At 41.0% G+C, this 20815-nt stretch overlaps 1 protein-coding gene across 1 annotated transcript in view; it reads right to left on the bottom strand.

Annotated features, from left to right (window-relative positions):
* Nucleotides 1-5371: 5371 nt before the first annotated feature.
* b4galt2 (UDP-Gal:betaGlcNAc beta 1,4- galactosyltransferase, polypeptide 2) overlaps nucleotides 5372-20815 on the bottom strand; it is a gene marked incomplete at its 3' end in the record, with an annotated part of 159184 nt that continues 143740 nt past the window's right edge. The window contains exons 6-7 of the mRNA XM_084545883.1: nucleotides 13947-14051; nucleotides 5372-5522 (exon numbers count right to left, since the gene is read on the bottom strand). Coding sequence (XP_084402009.1) covers nucleotides 5372-5522; nucleotides 13947-14051 — 256 coding nt within the window. The remainder of the gene's footprint in view (nucleotides 5523-13946; nucleotides 14052-20815) is intronic.

Raw genomic sequence — 20815 nt, 5'->3', positions numbered from 1 at the left:
AGTTGTACTGTTGTCGCAGTGAAGGCAGGTTTATACGACATGGATGGAAGAGAAAATAAACTCTGCTGAGATAGTGCTGGATCAGAGTCAGCGGGATCGCACGGGTTTATGTAAGTTGCCACGGCAACGGGAGACAAGAAGCAGGGCTGCCAACAGCTGCCGATATTACATTAGGAAGCGCTGGATTACCTCAGCCTGCAGGTGAAAACTAATTTCCTATAAATTGAGCTGGACTGTTGAAACCGTCAGTAACCTGACGAAAAAATAAAATATAAAAATAATAAATCAGTGGTTAGCACTGATGCCTCACAGCGAGAAGGTCCCGGGTTCGAATCCAATTCCTTTCTGTGTGGAGTTTGCATGTTCTCCCTGTGTCTGCGTGGGTTCTCTCTGGGTACTCCGGCTTCCTCCCACCGTCCAAAGACATGCTCATTAGGTTAAATGGTGATTCTTAATTGGCCTTAGGTGTGCATGTGAGTGTGAATGGTTGTCTGTCTCTCTGTGTTAGCCCTGCGATGGACTGGCGACCTGTCCAGGGTGTACCCCCGCCTCTCGTCCGATGACAGCTGGGATAGGCTCCAGCAGACCCCTGCGACCCTTAACAGGAATAAGTGGGTACAGAAGATGAATGAATGAATGAATCACAGGAAAACACACTTTAAAAACACCATGATACAATCTTTAACATCAGATTTATTGATTGTATAGAAAAAGTAGGTTTGATATGACATAATGCATTCTATATAAGATATAACATTTTCAACATTCAATGTACAAAAAAAAAAAAAAAAAAAAACATAGCTAGAGGTACAGTTAATTTTTAAAAACACCCACAGGCCTGCTGTCAGCAGCAGACGAGCAAAAAAATGTATCTGAAAAAGCGTTTCAAATACTTTAACCCCCTGGGATGTGCTTGACAGCTTCGAAAGTTAAAAGTCCATTAAGAAACATCAAGCACTCCTCGTGGCCAATTTATTCCTCAAGTAAAGGAAACATTTCATATACTGTTTTTTTGCTAAAGTTCCTGTTGTTGAGCTTTACATCTGCTTTACACCAGGTTACTGTTTATACACACTGGGGGCCCCTTCACCTTTTCCAATAACTGTCCGCTCCTAAAGTGATTTCCAGTAATGTGTCAGAGGAGCCTTAATGACGATTGAACGATCTTCAGGGACACTCCACCAATTTTAAAGCTGAGTTTAATCATCACGAGCAGCATAGCTCACAGTGCAGCCGCTCGGCCGACAAAGTGCCACAGGCTGCAGTTCCGCAAATGGCCACTTGAGGGTGACTCCGAAATCGAGTCAAGACCTTCACGTGAAAATGCTTTTTTTTTTTTTACAGCAGAAATAAACATGTTTATGGTAATAACCAGCATCGCCCGCTTGCCGCAGCTCAACTCACACTCTTTCTCTTTGCCCATTTTTAAATTATCCAGGAGTTAGTCAGAGCTCCCAAGATAGATGTGGCCAGACTGAGCTTCAAAGCCACTCTTTAGAAATCCTATGGGTGACGTCAAGGAGGGTCCATCGACTTTTGTATACAGTTAATGCCTCCCACTGCCGTTGCCATGGAGAAGAAGTCAGTTAGAGACACCAATAACTGTGCCAGTCTATTCTAACCCTTGTCTTCCCGTCGACCATGCAACTTTTGTCCTCCCAGGTCAAAAACAGCCCTGTTTGTTTGACTATTTATAAAACCCCAAATGAAATGTATCACCTAATTCTGTGTTACACATTTTTAGACAACTTTTTCTCAACTAATTGCTATACGTATATCAAATTATGTGATGTAGGAACATTCGTGACAGGTCAAATTTCTCCCGGAGGACAATATGGAGGCTAAAGGATGGGATTGCTGTTTAATTCACTAACAACTGATCCAGATGTGAAATCATTTAAGCTTCAGATGGTAAAAATCAGTTTTCCCAAGTACCACAAGTCCAGTGATTAGATAATTTTTTCCCCCTTTACAATTATTAACTTTATGTCAGAGGTCTTCAACAGGGGGTCCGCGACCCCTAGGGGGTCTTGCGGAGGTACTGCAGGGGGGTCGGGCAATTTTTTCCATAAATTTAAATACACATATACATAAGTAGGGGGTCCCCACTCCATCTCTCCATCAGTTTGGGGGTCCTTGGCCTGGAAAAGACCCCTGCTTTGCGTTAATGTTTTCACACTTTCTAATGGAGTTATACATCTTTTCGTGATTTAACTGTGCCAATACGCCCAAAATATTTCATCACGCTTCTCCACTCTTTGAAGGATCAATTGTTTTTATCCTGGTCAGCACTAACTTTTAATCTGTCTCTTTAAAGTCACCAAACTTTTTTTTAAAGTCACACATTAAATTGATGGAGTGCCCCATTAGTACTCTAATGAAGGTAAAAATCAGTGCTGTAATTTTACCTTTCTGTGTACAGATTATAATGTTTTTTTAATAAACTGGTGAATTCAAAGAAATGAAATCGATATGATGACTGCATTACAAAATAATATATATATATATTATCACCTCACATCCCTAAACAATGACTTTAAAGCTGGATAAAGAGTGGGGGTGAACCAATCTGTAATATTGCACAGAGTGAGCTGCAAACTTTAGAGAAGGAATCGTATTGACATCTCCACAGGCAGCCTGCCTTTTAAGGATACAGAAACTCACCGGGAGAGGTCTTCCAGAGAGGGAACAAAACACAGAAAGGAGGGAGGGTGAAAACGAAAATGAGCATCCGATTAGGGGGAAAGAGGATGAGGAAAAAGGAGAGAGACAGAGGGTTACACAAACAGGGATGTGTGCTGAGAAGGAAAGAACAGAGGAAAATAAGGATACAGTAAGTGGCAGAGATTCGGCGGCACAAAGAGAAGCCCCGTCGATATCTACTGAAAGACCAAGACTTCTTGTGAGGCACAGCTGTGCCTGAAGTGGGTCCACCACAAAGCACAACAGTGTGCTATTGACACTTGCAGCCCAGACTGGCAGAGCAAGAAAGAAAAGGCAATGAAAAGGGAGATAATGCAAAAGAAAACGGGAGGACACCGTGAATGCGTGTGTGTGCTGAAGAGAGGACGAATCCTGGGGTCCAATAGGCTCGAGGCGAAGATAACAGAGAGCCAAACAGATGGGAACAGTTTCGCCTCAAGGCTGACCGAGGAGGAGGCCAAACAATGCACAGTTTTCCCCAAACTGTTCGGCAGAGCCAGGCTAAGCTCGCACAGTTGCGGGATTTCAGACAAACCTCCAACTCTGTTTGAAAGACTTAAAGATCGAAGAGGAAATAATTATACTGTAAATGTTTTTTATGACCTTTTGCCTTTTTTTTTTTAGATCTCCCTTCTCAAAAACATCATCCAATAATTTAACCCGAAGAGAATGTCCTGCCCCTTAGCACAGCTAACTCCCGAAGGCATCAGTTTGGTGTAACATTATAGGCGATAACAGTATCAGCATCAACAATAGAGACAAGGAAAAATGGAACAAAAGGCAGAAGAGCAACGCGTCAAAGCAAAAAAACTGTCAAAGTCTTCATACGTCGATGGGAGAAATTCTGATTTGTTTGTTTTATAATCATTAAAAGAAAGAACTAACTCCAAAAACTGATTAATTTATCTATGAAATTTAAATGAGCAATAAAATAGACTGTAACACAGGCATGACAGCTGATGATGATCAAATCTGAGGCGGCAATAGACACGTCAGTCAAACTGCTCGGCCGAACATTTCTCATTACCGCCTTAAAAACTTCCACGGGCAGAAGGCCCTCACCTTATAATTTCCTCTTTCCGGATATGATCGTCTTTTTCTTTAAGATTGAAAGAAAAAGATAGCAGAGAGAGAGAGAGAAAATGATGTATTAATACCATCAGTGGAGTTTTAATGAATAGTGACAGTTTAAAGAAAAAAAAATGAGTTCCGAGTTACACTGGAAGCTTTAAAAGAGATTTCATTACGTTTCGACTTGTCTAGTCTGTGAGGCCTGTGTAAAGTCAGCATTTGTGTCCACAGTGGTTTTCTCCTGTGTGATATATCCTGACAGCTCATTTCTGATGTTTGCACCTCATGTAGAAAAGAAAAACGCACTTCTAATAATGGATATTTAATAAACCCATACCAATCTTGTGAAATGTCTCATTTAAAGATTACTAAATTTAAGTTGAGCAAAAGAAAAACAACGTTTCTTGATCCTTACGCACCACGAGGGTTTAAAATCAAAACCAAGCTGTCAGCATATATCAGGCCCGCCGTCTTCTGTTCCTTGATTTGATTTCGTATGTCTTCCCAAGGTAGCGCCATCACACTGCATACAGGGAAACGAAAAGAGAAAAAAAAATCTCATATTTCAATATATTCACTTTAGTTGCAAAACTTCCAACGAGTCAGTTTCTGTTTCCAAAGATTTAGTGTGTGTGTGTGTGAGAACAAAAACAGAGTTTTCAGGTGTTCGCTGCTGCTGCTGCTGATGTTTTATCAGCGTGTTCGTACTTCACCAGCAATGTCTGGAGTCTTCTGCCGTAGATGCAGGCACCGTACACATTCATTAATTGATAGCAGAAGGTTTCATTGAGTAATTGGATCCAAACAGGAGAAGAAAACATGAAATCGTCTGTTAGAATCAAACTGCACGTCAAGATGAGTAGAGAGATGTCTCCGATATGCAAACCGTCCTCCATAAGGTTCATCACTGCATTATATTAAAGTTCATTATATTAAAGTTGCCGATGGAAATCCTTGCATTACCGGGCATTACTGTAAATGCTCAGAAAGGGAGTTCTCTAACGGCCTTTGTAAGGTTCGTTGTTTTCCTGTTACATAATCTCCCTACAGGCAGCTGCTTTGTCTTAACATCCACGTAAACAGTCCACCTTTTCCTCACGGCTTGTCTGAAGAAATCCGTCCAGATGCTCTCCTACACTTCCAGATTAGGTCAAAGTGTCACACGATCCTGTCGACCATTAGTTCCTTTCAATCTGCCAACGGACACAAAATTTCTGACGCAAACCTCAGTTCAGCCGCTGATGATCCAACTTTGGTCCACAAGTTATCCATTCACAGTCAAATTACAGGCAGGTGCGACACCTGCCAGCGGCTGCTTGAAGAAGTCGTAAGTGGAAAGAGCCTGAGTCCTAAAAGAGACAAATATCAAGCTGAAATTTGAAGAAGAAAAAAAAAAACCCAGAGAAGAAAAGAGGGAGAAGAAGACACCGTGATGTGCTTGTGACTAGTTTTTTTCCCTCTCATCTCTGATCCCACATCCTTCCAGATGTTTGGGACGCTCTTCATTTCGTTCCTTCAAGTTCTCTTCTTCACATCCCCCCCCCCTCCGAGCCAGACGACGCGAATCAGGCCCCTCTTCTCGCGCCTTTCTTTCCCTCTAGCCCTTTATGGGTCGAGGCGGCGGTTTGCCAATCTCCACGGAGATGTTTGTGTACAGGGGATACCTCTTGACCTGAACCACTCTGTAGGTCAGAGAGCTGATGCCGTCCTTCTTCATCGTGTTCTTTGTGTTCTGGATCTTATTGAACCTAATGGATGGAGCGGAGAGACAGAAGAGACAGCGAAAAAGGAAATTAGAGTCAATGCAATCCGAGCAAAAAGCAACAGCACAAAGCAAAACCTTGATTTTTGCATGACTATTTTTTTTTCTTTGCCTCTGTGTACTTATGTGAGTCTATGTGGGTGTGAATATGCTCGGATGTGGAAGGTTTTGGGTTGCTGTGTAGGAATATTATGCTTCAGGAAACACAGATGTCTGCACCGTGGACTAGGACACATAAATCATGTTTTTACTCTTAAGGAGATCACCTCACTTCCAACAAGTAGATTAGGTGAAAGAAGACAGAAATATGGACAAGGCGAGCCCTTAGGTGAAATGTTTGACATCCTGACATCAAATCACAGCATCAAATAAAACAGCGGTTCCCAACGGTTTTACACAGATACGTCTCAATTCAACTGATACGTCCTTCGAAGGATTACAAGATAATTGCAAAAATCAGAGATAAAAAAAGTCTTTAAATCTGCTTTTCTCTTTTTTAAACACTTTAAGTACATCTTGAAGGGTACCAAAGTTGAGATGAAGCAGAAACAGACGATATGTGCTTTGTCGTGCAGGTACGTCTAAGTTAAGTTTGATAGGGTGCTTTTACGAATGTAAAAAGTTAAGAGCTGGAGATTAACTAATACCGAAAGTAATAAATCCAAGTAATATTATCCAAGAAATAGTGTAAACACATATGAGAAGCAGTGAGAGTGCGCAGACATCAAAAGAGCTGTTATAAGGCGATGCCCAACGACTCGAGAAATTCACGAACTATTAAAAATTCCTTAAATATCAACTTTTAAACCCGCAGGACATAAAGAATCAGATTTTTATGGATTCAACTTCTCTGATGTTCGGCTTGTTAAAAAAAAAAAAAAAAACCCTAACCCAGTCAGGTTTTCTTCACCGTGCGGATCCTGACCAACAGGTGGTGCTGTGGCATCGCACTGGCAACTCAATGAACAGTCATCATCTGTAATATCCGCCAAGGTTCGCCTGAATTAAGCTGGAATCTCCATCCCCATTGACTGTCAGCAGTTGCATCAGAATCTGCTCTGATTTTAGTATTAAAGATGGAAAATTCATTCACACAGTGTGTCAGACGGTAACACGGCGCTGCTGCTGCTGAGATTCAGTTCAGGGCGTGATGCAACCTTTGGCATCAAATCCGACTCGTAACACAAACCCTCCTGTCACCCTCGGTGTAGTAACACTTTTTGCAGACAGGCCGGAAATGAGGCCACAGCGTGCGAGTGTGTAAAAGTATGTGTACAACACTCTTGTCTTAAAATGCCCTTTTTTTTTTTTTTTCTGTCTACAAACAGAGGAAGAGCTGATGTGTGTGTGAACAGCCAGCCGTGTGCATTCACTGCTCAAAAGACAGCAGCGACTGCCTCCAACAAAAGATGTCTTCTTAATGATATGCTTGGACGTACAACCGGAGTCGACACTTCGGTCCGACACGGACCAGTGAGCGTACGGATCCCTGTCAGAGCTGACTGGTGAGGAGCTCTCTCCCGCTTCTGCGTGGCCTTCTCTCTCGTCTGTCTCCCTCAAATCAAATCTAAAAGAACTTTTATTGGCACGAAGGGAAGCCGGGGGGGGAAAAAAAAAACCTTGTCAAGCATCTTTCCGTCCAACAATATCACACAGTGACACATAAACAGAATTAGGTGTTCTCTGACTCCTACAAGGATCTGGCACTTCTGTCGGGAAGGAGGGGGGAATTGGTTTACGAGAAAGGAAGGGGGAGAAGAAGGGCGTTTTAGAGTGAGAGCTGGATGACAGGGAGGAAGAGTGAAGGATAGATAGACAGAGAGATAAATATATATCCGAGAGTGACAGATGGGAAAAGAGATATACTGATATTAAAAAAATGAAGCGAATGAGAACTGTGGGAGGAAAAAAAAGCAAAATCTTTGGATAAATCTATCAAACGGAGGAGATTAAATGCAACAAATTAATCCCTGCATACGTATCGAGAATATCAGATGCAGACACACACTATAGGCTACCGTGTAAATGATTTTAGGCCTGTTAGTCTCACTTATTTTACTTATATTTCACGGAGTAAGTGGGTGAGACCAAGACGGCGCTCTTTACATATTCATTACCCTGATTTCCAGACGCCCAAACTGGGCTAAGTAAAGCTCTATTTTAACTCCGCGCAAGGTCTCGCAGGATAACATTTCTGGTTTAGGATCTCAACAATAGCTTCTGGAGTCAGATACTGAGGGATGTGTTGCTCTAGTGTCATGTTTTGAGGTGGCCCGCTTGACAGTGTTGTGGAAAAAAAGGTTTTCAACAGTTTGAGAGTTTGGATAACTCAATGTTTGGCTTTCTTCCTGAGAGGAGCGTGAGAGTATTGATGCCATGTCTGTATGTATAAAGCTAGTAGAGCTTAACATTTAACCTCAAAGGTCTTTGCTTAACAAGATTCATGTGACCGTGGAACAAAGCCAACTGTAGAAAAACTGCAGTAAAATTAATCTGGACCATGCAAACATTTTAAAACAAATACATTATGACATTATAAATGCAAATAATGCTTCTAGTGGCTTAAATCATATTTTCACTCAGAAGGATTCCTTTAAATTTTTGCATTTTCTTAAACTTCTTTAAACAGACTTTGCTCCAATTCAGAAAAAAACAAATATGAAAACATACAGTACACCGATCAGACATAACAGGAGAAGTAAATAACATTGACCATCTCGTGACAATACAATGTTCTGCTGGGAAACATTTGGACCTGGCATTCATATGGAAGTTACTTAGACATGTAGCACCCACCTAGACCAGACCACGCACCCCCACCCCATAGCAATAACACTCCTTGATGGCAGCAGCCATCCCCAGCAGGATGCAGCCGGACACAAAATCGGTTTAGGAACAACTAAAAAAACATGAAAAACAGCACAAGTTGTTGACCTGGCCTCCAAATTCCCTAGATCCCAAACTGATCAAGTATCTGTGGGATGATCCATAGAGGTCCCTCTCCTCAAACCATAGGACCCAAAGGCCCCCACATTGTGTTGCCAGACACCACAGGATACCCTCAGAAGGCCCATGTCCATTCTCTGATGAGTCACAACTGTTTTGGAGGCACAAGGGAGACCTACACGATATTAGGAAGGTGGTCATAATGTTATGTCTGACTGGTGTAAATAAACTGTAAAATGGCCTGTTTTTAACTTAAATCAGAATGAGTGTATTAATTAAAGAGCTTTAGAGGTGCTGGTAGATGGATTTTCTTACATTTGGACAGAGGCAATCAGCTGTTTCCACATTTTCTGCTAAGCTAAGCTAATGGTTGCTCCCGTCAGCTTCATAGTTGCTATACAGACATTGCGCGAGTTGCATCAATCTCCTCATCAAACTCTCAGTAAGAAAGCAAATTCATGTTTCTTCATATTTCTAAATAAGGAAATACAGTTAAAGTTATATTCAAGACAAATTGAATTTTTCAGAGGCCATTTTCACATCAACCCACACACACACACACACACACACACACACACACAGCCTCGGCATCTGCCCTGTTCCAGGATGTGGAACATATAAATGGAATACTGAACAATGTTACTGAGCAACTCAATTCAATTTCAATGCACGAGGCGCTGTTTGCCACACAGAATGTCTGTGTTAGCTGACACTTGCAGCTAGTGATGAATGTTCCTCATTCTTACTTCCACCGGCCCGATATCTCATCGCCATGCCTAACTAGCATCTCAGCAAGAGAATGGACTCCTGTGTGAAGAGAGTGTGCATGTTTGAGTGAATGTTTCTGGGGGCGGGTGGGGGCAGTGGCTGGACATTACGCAGGTACTTCAGATAAAATCTCCAAAAACAGGCCCAATCATTAATCTGAATCGAAACAGAAAGCCAACCCTGCACCGGGAGACAAAATGTGTAAACAGAAACTCAGTTTATCTTTACAACTGAGTGGCAGCGAGTACAAAAAGTAAAACTGGGTCTAAAAGGTGTTTCTAAAAGACAAAGACGAAGATGGAGAACAGTTCCAATTTCCTGTCCACCTGACTTTACGTGAGATGTCGGGTGGACAGGTCACGCAAAGATCTTGTTTATTAGGATTCAAGGCAAAGCACATGGTGTTCAGTGAGCAGCTTTTGATTAAGCCATAGGCGGCGTGAGGTGACGTCACACTCAGTGGTCGTTGCTGGCCGTTCTCCGATGTCTTTTTTGATGAGTCCGGCCCTTGAAATGTATCTTTCGCATGACCGTGAGGAATTTAAGTTTAAAAAATGCTCAACATCTAAAGAAGGACTGTTATGAAATCAGATGCACACGTTCAAATCCTCTTCTGCATAAATTATAATAACTTTGTATAATCTAGCGCCATCGTCTGATCAAGCTGGGGTTTATGACTGGATATTGGGATAAATTATGTAATTTTCTAATTAAAAAATGAAAATATGCTGAATTAATATGGTCAACAATCATAAATAAACACCTGCTAAACATCTGGATGTAACTGTTTCTGTAGCGTTAAGCTTGAAGCGCAGTTGTTGCTGTCTCAATCGGTTCGTCTCAGAGAACCCGCGGTTACCCTGGTGACCAAACAACTCCTCTTCTTTTCATCTGACTTTTCAGAAAATACCCGATGATTTGCTCGATCAAATTGATTCATAACACTTTTCTCTCAGAGTAGAAGTAAAGCCCCTAAAAGTGCCCTGAAATGAAAGTAAAACTTCCCTCAGGAGGTGAAAAGTGATGAATTAAATTTCATGTCATGGGAGAGAGAGCGAAAGAGAGAGAGAGCGCGAGACAGAGGAAGGAGAAAAAAACACCCCCCACCACCACCACCACCACACACACTTCCTGAATACTGCTAAGAGGTGACCATTCTTCCTTTCACAGCCTCCTGATTATTCTAAACCGCTGTGCTTTATTTAATCCCGGTTCCTTTCAAAAGATCTTTTAAGTCGAAATTTCCGAGATGTTATAATGAGTGTCCGGGAGGGCTGTAAAAATGAAGTTTTCGTCTACTAATAGGCCGCCATGTCCTGCACCTCGCCACAGTTATGAATAATGCATCGACCCCGAATAAATAGCGTCTCTGTTGGTGTCACCTCTTATTGAGGATGTCTGGTCCGTGCACCAGAGAGGGAGCACAGAGCAATCGGCAACACACACACACACACACACACTTTCTTTCAGTCTCGTGGCTGATTTATTGATTTTGATGAAGGCAACTAGACTACTCTGACCTAGCCCGCTACCATCTCTATTGGTGTCATTTCAGCAGGCAATTACTGAGGGATCGTTGAATCTTTCTCTGGCTCTCTGACACACACATCCTCTCACACACAGAAAAACAATGATGGATGACATATTACACAAGCCTGGTTATTTTGGACATCTGCACATCTGAGTTATCGCTGCCATTTAACAATATAGATTGTTAGTTTTGAAGTTAAAAACACATCCCGTCATCTTTGAGAAGGTGCACGAAGAAAAACAACAAAAAACTTTCTGGCATTTCTTTTCAGCTGATGTCACATTTGTGGCCAATTTGCCATCCTCTTAGTCTGAATAGGTGCTGGATTTTATCTTCATTAGACAGCATGGGAAAGGTGATTTTATCCAGACACACAGTTTCATCAAATTAACAGGGGCTTCATAAATATGAGGCCAAGAGGTGAGTAAGGTTTGGCTCTCTCCAAGCTACTTAACATGCTTTGCTCCAACCAATTTCTCTGATAAACATTAGTTAGTTGAGAGTGTGCCATTATGTATGAAGAGGTTTTCCACAAACAGGTCTTCAAGACGCTCAGGTGCAAGTCATTTCTTTTCAGTTTACGACATTGAGGTGTAGCAAATTTGTACTCTTAAACTTTTATGAGACTATTATTTTATGACAAGGATGTAAGCAGCAGTTTAATTCAAGCTTTTTGAATGTGAGAGACAAGAGAACGAGAGTAAAGATGAAGGAATATTTTTCATTATGTAGCTCTACTAGGACTTGACCTGTTTAAAACTCCAGCTAGTAAATCACGTAAGTATTAAAAGTGTCAAATTGAAGTTTAGAATGGCCTTGGTATAATGTTCAGACATTTAATGTAACATATTTTACCCTGTTTTGGTTTGGATGATCATGATTGTCTATTACAAGACATTACGATGTCAAATCAACCTCCCTAAGGGTGTCCCACAAAACAATTTACACTGTATGTAAACAAAATTGTCTCCAAGACACACCTTTAATACCTGTTTTTATGCAGAAATACAATTTTGTATGACCATGACTCTTGAAATGTCTAAATTAAATACCTTAAATGTTACATACATCCGCATTTTTAGAGATCTGTGACTGTTTTTGATGTTTTTGTCCGTGGTTCATTGTTTTTACCATTTCATCTGCTGCAGTCAAGCAACAGTGATGTTGTTCTCCTCCAGTCTGCCTGATTAAATAAACATTATAGTAATGTATCAAATGATAGGTTCAGATGTGCAAAATTCAAATCAAGCTGGTCACAGTTTGTTTGGCGGCAAGAAACATAGCTTCATTCCTTCACTTTTGACTCTAGCTGCCAAAATGTTTCTTTCAATCTTCTTATAAACCAATTTAGGAGTGACAACCAAACTAGACCCCACTGTGAACTATGGGGCAGCACGCGTCTGTCAAAATGCTGCAATATAATAATGTCTCACGAGATCAAACTCAAATAATATTGGAGGTGGGAGGAGACTTCACTGTATCTTCATTCTGCCCAAGCTACAGCAGCTATCGATTTTTGTGATGAGAGGCATCATTGCCCGGCCTATCCAGGCATGAAAACGGGGGCTCTTAGAGGAGAATAAACAGTGATAATCCACATTTAAGCAGCTTAATGTGAGGTGCTATACTCGTGGTGATTAATGTGTCTAGAAGGGCTCATCTCTGCATATTGGCTCTCATTCATCAAACCATAAAATAACACATTTATAAGGGTAGCGTTTTTACGCATTTGTCTGAAAAGCAATTTAAATGCGCGGTGCCAAAAGAGCAACATTTAAACCCCTGGGCTGTATCTCTGGAAATCAATTTTTGGTTTATTGAAAATGTTTTGTCCATGGCATTTTAAAATCTTCCAATCTTCCAGTGACCAGAAAGCCTCAGCCGTGGTCGTCAGAGGATTGTGTCTATTTATATTTTGCTCAGTTGTCTGACAGTTTTTCACATTAAGTCCCTCACCAATGTTGCAAATGCATCTTACAAAGTTGTGTTGACATTACTGAAGCAATTACTATGGCGGGGTTGAAATGCAAGTGTTTTATTTATTTAAAGTGTCATCATGTCTGCATGCATTTCCAGTGCTTCTTGCATGAAATATTTCAACACTGTGTTATGAGTAAAATGTTATAGGAAATCAGTTTCTATCTGACCAGTCTGGAACGGCTCAGGCATAGGAAAAAAAGTAGTGATTAAGGATCAGTTAATTCATTTCAGAGAATCCTGCATTCGTACTTCTATTTACAGGGCATATTCAGGCACAAAGAAAGGCAGTTTATTAAATATAAACAATGCAATGATTCATTCACACTTGTTTCAAAGTTTCAAGCTTGTTTCACACACACCATTACTAATAGTTGTGCATGGGTGGTCAGAAATGAGTTTTGCTTGGTTCACTAAAACAGTCTGTCTAAAACCCTGTCCACAGGCGATTTGCTCATTGTTTTGCAGCTGAGAGGATGCTTGTGGACATTTTAAGGGTCTGGTTGCCTAGGTGACCCTCTTGGATATTTCCCCATCCCAAATGGTTTACTAAAATCAGGACAGGACAGACAAGCGGAACGTATACATATTGCCAGTGTATGGATGGAGCTGAAAGAAAACACAGCCAATGCCGGTGAATGACACTCGGTCTAGATTCACCTGACGTTCAAAAATCATCTGTCAGCATGACGTTTGTCATCGCTACATGTTCTGGTATTATACTGGTATGAGGAGCTGCTCAGTGGATAACAGCAGGAGTGCTGAACTAACACTATGCAGCCCTCAGATGAGAATGTGAGGAGTGTGAGTGTGAAACAAGAAACTGCTAAAAACAAAAGGTTCAAGGGTCATTTAACCACCACTGATTAAAGGTCTAGCTATCTTTAGAATCTAAGTGTTTCTAAACTGGATAGAGAGATAACGAATAACGTGGACGACAATGAACAGAGGAATCATGACAAAATGGTCTGCCCTTAAACGGCGTTTAAGCGCTATATTGCACTGTAGGTGACACTTATTATAAAGTCGCGCTATCGAGGGCCTTCGCATCGCAGTGACACATAATCACGATTCTTCCAAATGGAGATGAGAACTGTGGAGCATCTTAACCGTGTAGCCGTGAAACAAAAGCAGGGCGATCGATTCGAGCGTAAAGCTGGGGAACAACTGTGGACAATGATGCAGTACCTCTGTGGGTTGGGCTCGTTGTGTCTGTCTCTCTCGTGCTTAATCATTCTGTAGCGCCCGATGCGAACGTCTGGCCTGGACACCTTCATCCCGTTCAGGGTAATCCTGCAAAAAACAAAAAACATACAGATACAATAACTATTAGGGACAGAAATGGAAAAAAAGAAAGGAGGCGAGAGATAATTAGAGAAAAATAAATCATAAAAATCGATGAGCAAGCAAAAAAAAAGTAAATGTTTATAATTTCATCTGTTATTTTATAAAATCAGCTGATTATTTGTTGACTGTATAAGAGAGATACTTTTTGATTTGCTTCATATCCACATGAATTTGCAGTAATATATATCAATACAAGCTCACCAAGACATATTAACATCAAAGTATGCGTGTTTGACTTGTACAGCCGGGCTTCACTCACGACTGTGCTTCCAAAAGAGTGCATATCATAATTCCCCAACACACTACGTATCAAAGATAGAGCTCATTTGGCTCTAAGAAGAAAGGACACCGCAGACCAGATAACATCAAAAGAAACAAACTGTTCCACTTTGGGAGCTGTGAACTTCACGGGCACCAGCTGGGAAAAAGACAAGGATTTACTTCAAACAAAGCGTGGGATCAGAACTTTGATAACACACTGGTAAGGTTGCATTGCCACTAAGATTCAATACAAGGGCAAACCTGCACAGCGATTTATATCTAATGCAACAACAAATGGAGTGCAGGCATCAGAAACAACCCATCTGCTCCACATGAAGCCCGACTTAAAACCTGAGCTTGACAGGGGCATTGATATTCATACGTGCAGAAAGGACACAAAGGATTGCGCACCTGTGTGCTGAATGAGCAATTCTTATTTATCGCAACACTGTGATTTCGTCCAGTGCCTTAAAAAGCATCTCGTCTTAAAAAGCATCCATGCTTGATATTGCACCTCAACAACTGCTCGTCGAGTCCACACTTACAATGCAGAGCTGTTTCTTTACTTGCTGTGTGTTGTTTTCTAATCTTCTAACTATTTTTACTTTACGTTTACCCCAATGTCTGTTATTCTTGATAGGCTAAGCTTATCAGGTCCTATCACACATAGATCATCAAAGTGTTAAACACAAAGAATTCTCATACGTTAATTTTAGTTTTAAAGCTTTTGATAAAAGATGTATTTGGCTAGCTGTTTTACAATCTTCCAGTCTTTATGCTAAGCTAAGCACTTGTTATATTGCTATACAATCACACACATGAGAATGATATCAAACTGTTAGCAAGGGTGCTAATACATGTATTTTAACAACACGCTAAGCTGTATCTTTTAAAGGTTTTGGTCAAATAGATTTTTAAACTTACACCTAGCTATTTTCCTGACTTCCAGCCTTTATGCTAAGCTAAGCTAACCCCTTATTGTAAGGCTATACAATCCCATACATGGGAGTAGCATCAAACTGCTGGCAAGAATGTTAATATATGTATTTAACAACAGGCTATGGTATATTCGTGGGGAAATATGTTTTTAAACTCAAAGTTAGCTGTTTTCCTAACTTCCAGTCGTTATACTAAGCTAAGCTACTCACTTCTTATATCACTACACAGACCTCAGAGTGATATTAAACTGTTTTCTGTTGCCATACAATGACACGAGAGTGCTTTCACAATGTTAGCAAGAATGCTAATTCATGTATCTACCGACACAGTAAGCTTCAAAGGTGCTGTTAAAACACGTTGTAGATTAAATGGTTGCTGTTTCTCCTACTTCTGCTTCTCTATGCTAAGTTAAGCTAACCACTTATTATAGTTCCAAACACGTAAGAGTAGTTTCAAGCTGTTAGCAAGAATGCTAATACTAAATACACATGCAATACATGCTATACATCAGCTTTAGAAGTGCTGATATTTATTTAACTCAATGCTCGGTGCAGGAAAACTCAATTCCCACATCTATACATGTTTTTTCCCCCAAAATTTGTGTCTCCAAAACAGTATGTAGGTATGTTTTTGAGCTCCAGTATTGATGCTAAAATAGACTGCAACGGTTTAAAAGTCTAGATTAGATTAGATTAGTTTATATCTTCTTCTGCATTGTCCTTTTTAAAATATTCCTCACCTCTCTTTCCATATTCATCCCGTCCCTCTGAGCCCATCTCCTATATACACATGCATCCTGTGCTCTCATTGGTTCTTTTCATTTTTCTCCTTCCCTCGATGCTTTTTTTTGTTGCGACTTGCTTATTTTCGCCTCCTCTCTTGTCTCTACTTTCTCTGTACTCATCTCCTTCCCTTTCACCTTGCATTTTTTCCCTCTCATCTCATCTTCTTTACAGACCAGCAAAAATGTAAATAACCCAGAATGCAGCCCTGTGCCATCAAAAGCACATCAGGCTGGCAAAGAGAGGCGAAACCCAAACTCCATCAAAACAACCCCATAAATAAATTCATTGAAAAACTAAATAACAGATTTTTGCCTCTTTTTTCTTTCTCTCTCTCTCAAGTCTCAGGGACTTTGCTGACTTAGCACACATGCACAGACGACTGCCTCAGTGTGTTTGTGTGTGCGCACATGTAAGCGTGCATTTGCATAATTTAGCGCTTTATTATCATGCAAATAATTTGAGAGTTTGACAGTGAGCAAGGCAGGCCTTCTCTCCACTTCCTCCTCTTTTCAGTGAGATTAATGCTATAGTATGCACCGTTTGGCAACTTTAAAACAATCGTCTCTGTGCACGTTACCCTGCGAAGTGTGAGGCACGGCTGTAGTGAATCCTGTCTTTTCCACCTGATTGAATATCAGTATGTTATATTTTGGAGCAGATAAACAGTTTGCTTTATTCTTTGCAAATTTGTATTTAGCTGTGTTTTGACCTGTGATTACACTGTGCAGTAAACTTCAGTGAAAGTACCAATACCACTCTATTACGAGTGAAAGTCCTGCGTGCTTAAGAAAAAGTACAAAATAAAAGTGTACTTAAATGATCAAAAGTAAAAGTCTACCACTATCACTGATGCATCAGTGTAAAAGCAGCATTTGACTGCTGTAGTTAAATCTATTGTTAAAACTTACACCTATATATTCTGAGTTAGTAATCCTCGAAGAGAACATAAAAACAGTTTTCTGGTTTCACAGAAGATCAGAGTTTATTTGATGGTATAAAATGCCATCTTGTTTCTTTTGCTGCATCATTGCATCTCTTCTTGTTAACCCCAGTGTCTGCTTTCAAAACCTTCTCTGAAAGCCTCATAAAGCCCTCCCTGGACTGTGGTCCATCTCCATGTCTGTCAATATGAAACTTTTACTGTGGCCGAGAGAGCTCAAGAAAACACATTCAAACAGACAAAAAAAAAAAAAAAAAGACAATTAAGAAAACGTCCCCATCAATATTAGCAGATACGGAAACGCAATGCAAGTAGCACAAGCAACAACGTAGATGTTACCAGGGGACCCCAAAAAGTGATGAAAAGGGTTGAAAAAGGCTGCATCCTGCTGGGGATGGCTGCTGCCATCAAGGAGTGTCATTGTTATGGGGTGGGGGTCCCTGGTCTGGTCTAGGTGGGTGGTAAATGCCTAAGTAACATCAACATGAATGCCAGGTCCAAAAGTTTCCCAGCAGAAGACTTAACTGTCACAAGATGGTAAATGTTATTAACTTCTCCTGTCAGTGGTTTTAATGTTGTGGCTGATTGGAGTATTATAGGCTACTATACTAATATTGCATTTTATCTGCAAATTAATTGAAAATGTTGTCTGATTATTTGCACTGACTATGGTGTATATGGAATAATAACAAAGTAGTACTATCAACCCAATAGATGAGTAGGAAACGTCAAAAACTCAAAAGCGCACATCCCTGCCAGGTTAATCCATTGACAAATGGCAGTGACAATATTCCCGTTGTAGTATGTGCTTCTGTATTTGTTGGTGTTGTGATGAAGAGGTATATTTTCTTACTTTGCACGTGTTTCCTTGAGATGCAGCGCATTGAGCTCTCTCGGCCACCCTAAACTTTGCATGATGATTAAATGCTGAACAAAGATTCTTGCTCACGAACACACAGACAAGCACGAGGCAAGAAAAGAAAAGAAAAAAAAGCTGTTTTAATTCCTCACGTACACGCAATCCTCAGTCGAACGCAGTCACACACCGCTTGATTAATGAAGCTCTGGGTTGTTACGTCCAACAGAGATCGTGTGGTTTCAGTGTGGAAACAAGACGGGAGCTGAGAATGTCTAAAAGAAACATGCACTGCAGATGTGACCTGCGTGTGTGTGCAATAATGAGCCGTGCGCTAACTAATCAAGTAGCTTCGCTTTATTCCCGCAGCAGAGTTGTTCCCTTGACCAAAACAAAAGTTCAGCCAGAGCGCAAAAGACACACACTGGCACACACACTTGAGCTACACGTCGGTGCAGTGATTATTCTCCACAGCCCTGTCAGGCAGGAGGCAGTAACACAGTGTGACAGGATAGTGTGAACATTATGTAAGAAGGGACAGGACAGTGAGGGTACAGAGGAGCTGCAGGATGGAGAGCTTCGGCTTCCCCTGTGTGATGTATATAATCCCGAGATGACACGCTCCACAGCCACCTCCACTGAAACACAGCAGGTGCGTGGATGCTGTAAAACTCCCCACCGCGGGGGACCTCTAAGTACTTTTTCTGGAGAGGCAAGTGATAATGACTGAGAACAGTCAGACAAAGAAAAAAGAGAGAAGTAGCCCACTGTGTTTTTCAAAGGTGTGCTGTGCCGTGACAAGATTATAATCAACAGCTTCTGATTCTGGCCTTCTCCACAGCTTTCTTATATATATATATATATAAAAAAGCAACAAATCAAACTTAACAATGAAGCTGTGGGGCTATTTTCATTGCTGTCTGCCACAGTCCACTAACTCCTGATAAGATGGAGCTAGTTATTTAATATCTGACAGTAAAAATCAATTTATCAGAATCATAAAATCACCTGCTAATTCATGCAGTAACTGTGTCTAATCATAATAAGATGGCAGCAGTGCAACAAATAAAATCATCCGGATACAGATCAGGAGCTTCAGTGTCAGTGTCAGTGTCACTAATCTCTTGTGATTTCACCTTGTGGTCGGAGGCCGGTTAAAAATGAGAGATACCCGCTCTGAAGTGAGCAGGGAAGCATCTCAGGATGAATAAACGCATTCAGCTTTGAGGCGGAGGGAGCTACAGGAGCAGAAGGCCGCGCCAGGTTTCCACTTGTGTCGACCGAGAACACAAATCCGGACAATTAAAAGCTCGAAACTTAAGCCTGATGTGATGAATGTTATTTTCTGCTGAGGCTGCAGGTGGTACACTGAGGCTAAGGCATCAACAACATTAACGTACAGAGCCTACCTGCTTCGTGCCAATACTCCAGACTGACGATATTGTGTGGAGAATGTTTTCTTGGCTCCTTAACACCAACTCAATGATCATTTAAAAGCCACAGACTATACTGAGTATCTTTACAATGTTCTGATGAGGTCCAGATCATAATAGATCCAAATCCTATCGGTCCAAGGACCAGAGACGACATGTTTCCTACATCTCATGGAGTCCATGCATGGAAGAACTGATGCTGGTTTGAGAGCAAAGGGGTTAAGAGCGGGGTTCCTAATAAAGTTTCCGGCATATTAGAAAGTAGGAGCTGGGAAAAAGGACCTATAAACAGAAAGTGACTGAAACTGACTCTTCATAATGCAGAGCAAATTAAAAAAAAAGCATCCCGAAATAGAAATCTGATCACAAGGACAAACATTGTGAAACAAGTTCAACGTGTAAATGTCAGCGGAGTGGAAAGCAGTATGTAATTAAAAATTGACGTGTACAGCTGCAGTTCAAAATGCCATCTCTAATTTTAAGAACTAATTTTAATATCAAGTCCTTACGCATGAGGGATTCACAGGAAACTCCCAAAAAAGTAATCCGCCGTTGCGATTCTATCTCATTTATCACAGTCAGCGTTTACCGCAAAAAATAAATAATTCTACTGCTTTGCATTAAAAGCATGTAACTTTTAAAGGTTCAGCCGTTAGTCCAGTTGTGTGGGGAATAAAAGGCAGAGTTTAAAACTGTACAGTTTTCTTGAAGGCAAAACTTGCAGAGCTCAATTTTTTTAGGACCGCTTAGCACTTCTCTGTCCTTAAATAGGCACGCAAATGTCTTATTATTAAGACATTCGCGTGCTAATCTGTGACGAAAGGTTTTATTTGTGGCTTCTAGCAGTCTCTACATTGGCCTGGAGACCGCGGACCTGTTTGATTGGATTAATCTGGAATTTCCGCAGCTCTCCTCTCTTATTCCCACCAGTGGAGTTAATTGCATTAGAGCAGTGGAGTGGAGGAGGATTGGGAGCCTCAAGCCTGAAGTCCTGCCTCAGTTTCATCTGCCAGCGGAAATGAGACGGGAGAGGGAGAGTGAGAGGGAGAGGAGTGGGTGGGTGGGTGGTGATGACGGTTGGAAGATGCACAGCGCAGAAAAGTTTGAAAAAAGTGAGGTGCGTAGGTGTGAACGGGAGAAAGGGTTGCTCTCTCAACACATCTGGGAAAGGGAAAAACTTAAAAAATGCCTTTTGCTTGTTGTCTTTTTCATAGAGACCGTTTTTTTCTTGTTTGTTTTGCTTAACACAAGTCCTCTGCATTTAGCGTACATCCAATTGTCTTTTTCATAGAGACCGTTTTTTTTTGTTGTTGTTTTGCTTAACAGAAGTCCTCTGCATTTAGCGTACATCCACTGGAATCTGTAGTCGTCCGGAGTACCGCAGTTGGTTGCAAATGAATTCAGCTAAATCCATCAGGTCAGAGTAGCTTTTATGAGTGTCCCCTTGAGATAAATATTCTCTTCAAATGTCTCCATGCCTCCCTCCAAAACCATGC

Source organism: Chelon labrosus (genome assembly GCF_963514085.1).
Source record: "Chelon labrosus genome assembly, chromosome: 6".
Taxonomy (NCBI): Eukaryota; Metazoa; Chordata; class Actinopteri; order Mugiliformes; family Mugilidae; genus Chelon; species Chelon labrosus.
This window is presented reverse-complemented; position numbering and strand designations above follow the sequence as displayed.